The sequence below is a fragment of the Sesamum indicum genome, linkage group LG4 (genome assembly GCF_000512975.1).
Source record: "Sesamum indicum cultivar Zhongzhi No. 13 linkage group LG4, S_indicum_v1.0, whole genome shotgun sequence".
In the NCBI taxonomy this organism is placed as follows: Eukaryota; Viridiplantae; Streptophyta; class Magnoliopsida; order Lamiales; family Pedaliaceae; genus Sesamum; species Sesamum indicum.
This window is the reverse complement of record NC_026148.1, coordinates 6929440-6937803: the sequence shown is the minus strand read 5'-3', so window position 1 is coordinate 6937803 and position 8364 is coordinate 6929440. Positions and strand designations below refer to the sequence as shown.

Sequence of the window (8364 nt, the reverse complement as noted above, 5' to 3'; positions counted from 1 at the left end):
TTCTTTGCGGTTTGGAAGGCTTTCAAAAAATGGCCTTTATTTTTACGCTAAAGAATTTACTTTAAAAGTTGATAATACTAATGTTAAGGCTTTCTTAAAGAATAAATTAGAATAAAAAATAGAGAAAGCTCGTATTATCAGATGGCAAGCTGAATGCCAATATTATTGTTATAATATTGTCGTCATAAAATCTCATGAAAATGTTCTTGCAGATTTCCTGACAAGAGATGGAGGCATCTCAAGCAAACTCCATCATGCTGAGACTGAGGCACCTCCGGGAAAACCTCGAGGAGCTTGACAGAAAGTTCGGACAACTAGCAGTCAATGCCCAAGTTGCCTCGAGGAGCTTGACAGAAAGTTCGGACAACTAGCAGTCAATGCCCAAGTTGCCGGACAAATCCAAAGAGCTGATCTAGACATAGTTCAGGTCGCAATAAGAAGTTCCCTACTAGCATCCACTTCGCTATGGAACGACCTACGAGAACCAATTCGGAAGGCGTCACCTTCGGGGATGACTCACGAGTTGAGGGAGCATGACCCAAAACATGCCTTTAGAGTACAGGGCTCTACACTTGTAGCGTCGGATTCAAGTACCGATTGCACAAAGCCATCACCAGACTCTAGTGAAACGGCAAAAATTGAATAACATGAAGTGCAAACTCCTGTAGGTTCAAGTCAACCCAGCACCTCAGGGGTTAAAGAGGGAGAGATTAGCCTTAGGCCAATGACAGGCACCTCTAAGGCTAATACTAATGAAGTAATATCTTCTTCTGCTTGGCAGGATTATCAGCGTATGTGGGAAAAATTAATTTCCCGCAAAGGAGTCAATCCAGGCAAGACCATTATCGAAACGTCCGGAAAATATAACAGAGTCTGGATGTTAGAAGGGTCTAAACCAGAAGATGTCAGAGAATGGTATGATTTTGCAGCCCTTGCTTCAGTTCATACTATGTCACCGAGTTTTCCGGAACTCTCGAAACTTCCGGAGTGGATTAGTGGGGCGGTCTTTGATTCATGGCAAAGCAACCCCCACTTGAAAAGAGGCGATGTTCTGGAGATAAAATTTGTTTCAGTAGCTCCAGAAACTGCAGGAAAGGGGTCTCATCCAGCATTCCATTTCATGAAGCTGCAGAGGCCAGATATGGTAGCTTTCAACAAAATCAAAGCTGCCTTAGGAGAAGCTCCCTTGGTATCAGCCATTAGCGAAGATAGTATCTCTACCAGGAGAGTTTGGGGACTATGGGTCTGTCTCACAGAGATGGACAAAGTCAAGTATCCATTCAAGATTTTCTCAAACAAAGTGAATGGATCATTCCTGTTAAATTCCATGACAGGAAAAAGCACGGAGTTTGCTGAAAGCCTATTCGAAAAGAAGAGGATGTTAATCTGAGAAAATAAGCTGCCGGCAACCGAAGCCACAAGGATGAAGACGTGCAATATGTTGCATGTTGGGCAATGGCATAACCATTTGTGCCCTTGCTGCGAGAAACAAGAAAAGTCCCTGTTCGGGACAAAGATTCGGGTTACGAAAAATAAACCCGAACCGGACCAAGATAAGAGAAAGAGAAAAATTTTTACCAAGAGAAGTAAAAGTTAAACGATGTAAAAAATCAAGAAGATAAGACTGTCGGCAGAAAATAATAAAAGCCAACAGTCAGCCAAGCAGCCAACTGGAGATCATGTGACCGACAAACCATTATGACAGACAGCTGGAAATCACAAGGCGATGACGAACGCAATGACGTCATCATAAAAACAAGTTTGGAGTCCGAATTTGAAGTCCGCGGACGCCTATAAATAAAGATGCAAGGAAGCAGAAGGCGATCATCAGAAAACTTCTCCTACTCTTCAAAGCATTAGATTTCTGAGTCATTTTTCTGTAATATTTCAAATTTTCAGTTTATGGGGGTTTCCCCAACAAGTCAAGTCCTCTACACCATGAGAGGCTAAATACTTGTTTCCTCCAACGGAGGAATAATATCTATGTAATATTTCCTATATTTCTTCAATAAAAGATAGGCTTTTGTTCAGCTTGTTATCCAAAATTCTATTAAGTTGGAATCCCTTTCACGCCCTAAGGTAGGAAACGAAATAGGGCTGTGCTGTTTTGTTACTGAAGGAGCCAATTTCCTGCGAACCATCTGCTGCGGTAGTGTGGTTGGAAGAAGTCCATAAAATCGAGGACTTGGAGTACCCGGAAACAAAGCGGTCAAAACAAGGTATGAATTTATGGGGTTTTAATTTATTTCGGAAGCATGTTGGGCCTATTCCTAAGCATGAGGGGTAAATACAAATTACAAAAGAAAGGTGATTATAGGATCAACAGTGTTAAAATCTGGAAACCAGGGGACCATAACTGTCGACCATGAAAAGCGTGGGACTAGAAGTGATAATGGCCTTATCTAACGGGACCAAAAATGCAATTTTGCCAGAAAAATATTATTTTTTATTCTTAAAAACAATTTTTTATTTTGCAAATTGTCCACAAAATTAGCTGGTCAACTATTTTTACAAATTACTATCGGTAATTTTCTAATATTTGTAATTTTTTATCGATAAAATACAATGATGACCTACAATCCGTGCGGTTGGGCCTAAAATACACAATATTTTTTAGAAAACGCTGAACTCTCAATCATAATTATGGTCTTCTTCAATCTTATAATCCTCGTCAAATAGAGAGAAAATAAGAAGAATGGAAGAAGATAGTGAGATTAAATGGAAAGGGAGGAACACATATAGGAAACATTGAAATGGTCTTTGAAATGGCTATTGGAACACATATTTAGTTGTTAAAAAGATAGCTATTAATTTAGATTTTGCAACTGTCACTGGGACGGTTTAGGATTTTTTTTACCATTGAATTATAGTGGTTGTATTTCATCTGGAACAGTCTCAGTAATACAAAAAAAAAAAAAAAAATAGTTCCAATTTGTAGGGGTTTTTTGAATGGTATTTGAAACACATTATTGCTTAAGTAAAACTCATAACTTGAAACGGTTTTTTCGCATACTTAATTAAGTGTGTACTAAAACTGTTCTAAATTATATCTTATTTTGAAATACATTTTCTAACTTTTATCTTTTGGATATCTATTTTCACACATATAGGAACGGCCGTTGCGAGACCGTCCCTAATTCTAATATTGTGTTCTAAACATAGTTCCAACCGTTAACCGTTACTATGTTGGAACGGTCTTTAGAACGGATGTTGTAATTGTTTTTTGGAACACATTTTGGAACGGTTTGGCTGTTCCAAAATGATAACCTAAAAAATGTGGATCATGACGTCATTTATTAATATCCGTCCTTTATGTGTTCCAAAACTCATTCCATATTGGAACGATTTGCTTGCCCGTGCCAAATTTCGTCTTTTTTTTTATAGTATTAGGAGGGTAAATGTAATAACCTATCTAACAAGAATGTATTTGTAATTATACTAAACTTCAAGGGTGTGAATGTAATTCACCTAATATATAATATAATCCCCGCAATATTTAATGGACAAAAATGGCTATTTTAGATGAAAAACTTAAAATATTGTATTTAAGTACAAAGTATGTGACATCATAATAATTAGCCCCCTCAATATTTTAAAATATTACAATTAGGTTCAAACGGCATTTTCGTCTGAAAAGTTGGTCAAATCATAGTCAATTTTTTTATCAGGGGTATTTTGAGAATAACATGTGATAATTTCACCAGAACCCTACAGGTGGAGTTAAATGGAAGACGGAACAAAGCTCAAGGAGGGTAAATGTAATTTTTCATCTAACAGGAATGTATTTGTAATTATGTTAAATTTTAGAGGATGTTGATGTAATTTATCAAAAAACTATTATTATGAATGAATTGTTAAATTATGAGATTGCAAAATTAAAGTGACCTCAAAAAATAAAAAAAATAAAAGCACTGCAAAATTAAAAACAAAAAAATGAACTAACTGCATTGAAGCCAAAATTTACTGTTTGCAATAGCTATACACAAATATGCAATTTACATCTCAAAAGAACTGTCAATGTTTGCAATTGCCAAAAACATTGCAGATTTTCCAAAAAACTAATTACAGAACCAAATTCAAGTAAATACACTTTGTTTCACTGTCAAAACTATTTTTTCCGCATCTTGGGAATGAGTCAAAACACACTCGATATTTGCCTACTTTATTTTATACCTTATTTGTGTGAATTTTTTATTTTGAGTTTTCTATATATAATATATATACACACATATATCTATAAATATAATTAAAAGAGATATGATTTGAAAATAAATGGTGATTTTTATTTTTTAAAAAATACAACATTTATATATATACATCTATATATATAAATATATATAAAAGAGACATGGTTTGATAGTAAACAATGATTTTTGTCTCTTAAAACACAACATTAAACATGCAACACTTATTTAAATTATATCTAAAAACAAATCCAAACAACATACTTCTAGGAACCTTTGCTTGGATTTTGAACTCTATTTCTAAGGATATTGTAGAGGCCTTTATGTATACGAAGTCCTCTACATAGCTGTATTTCAAAAGAAAAAAATAGTCCTCGTGGCTCAGTATTTCTATAATAAATATTTTTTTATATTTTAAAATATATTATCAATAAAAATAATATATATATAATCTTAATTGGGTAGTTACATTAATAGAAAATTTAAAAAATTGAATAAATTAATTATCTTACTAGTCATTTCTAAAATCACAAAAATATAGTCGATGCTAAAATCGTTACTCGGTGTTTAAAGTAGGCTTGTCAATGGGTAGGATCTTACTCTACCCAAGCCCAGAGAAGGCTCAAATAGATTAATTTATACACAAATCCTACCCAACTTATTGAACCCAACTCAAGACCCAATCAAAACTCGATTTTTTTTGGATAGGATCAGGCTCAGACCGCTACCATTTTTTTTCCTTCGACCCAATTTTCTACAAATCGTGCTAACTAAATTACATTTCTTTCTTTTTATTTTTATTTTAACTCATAATTTATCAATAAATTTAGAATTACTGAAATCTATTCATAAATAACTTTTTTTCGATAAATTTTTTTAATATATGGAACTAAAAGTATAATTTTTCCACATATTTTATTAATGTAAACTGACTTTTGCAGAAACCATTATTTAGAAGTATATTTATTTTAAAGAAAAAAATATAAATTTAATTCAGTGAATTAAGGAGTGATATTTTGATCATGCATAAATTATTTTGATGCATAAAATTTGCATTATCACGTGACTGGTAATAATCCAATTAAATTCTAATTCTAATTAAAAATATTTTAAAATTAAGAGCATATTTATATTTACATAATAAAAGCATAGTATAATAGCATGCAAGATGACGCAGTTTTGGCGAACATATGCTTACAAACCCTTCCTAACATCTATATATGAGTTCAGTTGCATGATAGGATTGCTCTTCTCTCGGACTCGGACTTGGATTGCATTGCCAGATCCCTGGATGAACTCGAACAAAATCGTGCTTTCAACTAGTACCTAGTAGCCTATCAGAAAGTTTCTCCATCCAGCAGTCATAGCAAAGATGCCAAGATTCCTGTCTGTTACTTTAACTGGCCACTCCCTCCCTTGCCCATCCACCAGTGTTATTTTCCTATATGTTGAGCAGTCATAGCAAAGATGCCAAGATTCCTGTCTGTTACTTTAACTGGCCACTCCCTCCCTTGCCCATCCACCAGTGTTATTTTCCTATATGTTGCTATTCCATATGCCTATCGCGAAATGTTTCGGGGTCGACTGTGTTGTGAGTTATCGCTATCGTGGCAGCAGCAATAACAGCTTGAAGCTTGAAGACGATGACCCACGCCGGCAAGTAGTTAGATGGTAGTTAGCTTCGTCTTCTTATATAATGCTCTTTCTCTGCCTCTAACTTCTTCTTGAATTGAGTTGAATGGGAAGATTAGTTCACTCACCAAAATATCTAAGATGGCCACAATTATTTTCTCTGCAAGTTCTGTAGTCCTTCATGGTATCAGAGCTTTCAATGGAAGGTCCCTGCATACCCATGTTCATAAACTAACATGTGAAACGGATCGAACCAATCTCAGCAACGGCGGAGACATCAACTCCCACTGTGACTAGACAGCCCTACCTGAAGCACTGCAACTCCATGGATTAGATATCCTGGAATGGTGCTGGTGAGTGCTCCTCTCAACGGAAATAACTATTTGAATTGGAGTTTTCGAGTTAAGCCTGCATTATGAGCTAAGATGAAATTAGGTTTCATTGATGGAACCTCTGCGAAACCAAGTGCGAACGATCCACACTCTGAGCAGTGGATTAGGGTAAGATAGTATGGTAACCACGTGGATTTTGAACTCTATTTCTAAGGACATTGTAGAGGCCTTTATGTATACGAAGTCCTCTAGGAAAGTTTGCTTGGATCTTGAACAACGATACGACGAATGTAATGGTCCACAGTTCTATCAACTGCAAACGGAAATTTGCTCAATGACATTAGGAAATGCACCACTATCAAGGTATTTCATAAATATGAAGAAACTTTGGGATGAAATGTCTGAGTTAAAACCAACTCCACAGTGTATATGTAATGGATGCACTGCGGTGCATAAAAGGCAATAGCAGATCTAGCTGCGCTCATGTGGCTAATGCAATTTTTGATGAGACATAATAATGCTTTTGATAGTGTTAGACACCAGCTGGTGGTAATGGATCTAGTTCCCACAATTAAGAAAGCATATGCAATGATATAGAGTGTTGAGAAACAAAAGCAGGTGGACATGGAACTAACTGATACCATTGAAAATACAACGGTATGTGAAAGGAGGAGCCAAATTTGACAGGAAGAAATATGCTGCTGACAAAAGAACATAATGTTGCACGCACTGTGATAAAACAGGCCATAACAGGGACACATGTTTTAAGCTATATGGAACCCTTGACTGGTACAAAGAGCTTATGGACAAGAGAAAACAAGATGCAGGATCAGTCAGAGGATTTGCAGCAGAAGTTGGACCTAAGAAGTCTCAGTATGATAATAAGGAGGATATGTTACAGGAGTTAATCACACTAATGAAGAGCAATATGCAGGTTGATCAGCCACAAGGAAACCTGGCAAATGTGGATGATTTTGCATGTACTAATGTTGTTTTTGCTAGATATGGAACTGAAATTTTAGGGCCCGTTTGGTTGTGTTTTCAATGAGATTTCTTCCACTTTTCACTATTTGGGTAGTTGTCCTTTTGAATTGTAGATATGGGGCAACCAATCACCTGTGTGAACCACTTGCATTCTTGATAATCTTTCACCTTTGCTTCACCCTACCTTAGTTCATTTGCCTCCCAATACTACTCAATCAGTCACACAGACTTTGCACTCAATGCTGTGTTGTTAGTACCTTCCTTTAAAGTTTAATTTGTTATCAATTCCTAAGCTTTGTTCATCCTCATCTATTGAAGTGTTGTTTTGTTCATCTCATTGCATTTTTTAGAATCAAAAGACTAAAAGGGCTCTAGCCGTAGGAAGACAATTGGGCAATTTTGTATTTATTAGACAAATCTTCATTCGATTCCACTTTCATTGATTCATACATCAAGCTCAAAGATACTTGCTTTACATCTCAAATTTGTAACAAAATTTTATGGCATAGAAGGTTGGGACATCCATCCATTCTTGTACTCAAACATGTTCCAAAAATAAAAGAAATTGGTCCTATACACGATGTTGATTGTAGTGTCTGTCCTACGGCCAAGCAACACAGACTCCCCTTCACCAGCAACATTCATTCTGAGCATATCCTAGACCTTATACACATTGATTAATGGGGATCTTATCACTCACCCTCTCTAACTAGTTGTAGTTACTTTCTTACTATTGTAGACGACTTGAGTCGTGCTACATGGACTTTTCTTCTTAAATACAAATCCCATGTTCATGAAACCTTAGCAAACTTCCTCACTATGGTCAAAACATAATTCCAAACCGTCCACTGATAGTCATTATCTATAATTTTAAAAAAAAATTAACATTCAAAACACATAATTGTATTTGATTATTGATAAAATGATGTTATGTCGTAAAAGTCATAAAATTTGCATTAATGTCAAAATTTGTCCTGAAATTACATTAAGCTATATTTTGTGAATTGCATAAAATTATGGTAAAAAAGTTTATTATTGTTGTGAAGGCTGTCATTATTTAAAAATATATAGTTCCCATTGTGCACATATACAAACCGGTCAAACTTTTTTTTTCAAAACCTGGATTCATGATTAGTTAGAAAAGAAGACAAATGTTTCCATGAACTTCCAGCATTATACAATAAAACCTAATCCCTCAAGGATGAACAACCTCCACAGTGTACTCAAGAACA

At 35.4% G+C, this 8364-nt stretch overlaps 1 protein-coding gene across 1 annotated transcript in view; it reads right to left on the bottom strand.

Annotated features, from left to right (window-relative positions):
- Positions 7924–8364, bottom strand: part of LOC105160148 (dirigent protein 15-like) — an 887-nt gene continuing 446 nt past the window's right edge. The window contains exon 2 of the mRNA XM_011077412.2: positions 7924–7994. Within this exon, the coding sequence (XP_011075714.1) occupies positions 7924–7994 (71 nt within the window). The remainder of the gene's footprint in view (positions 7995–8364) is intronic.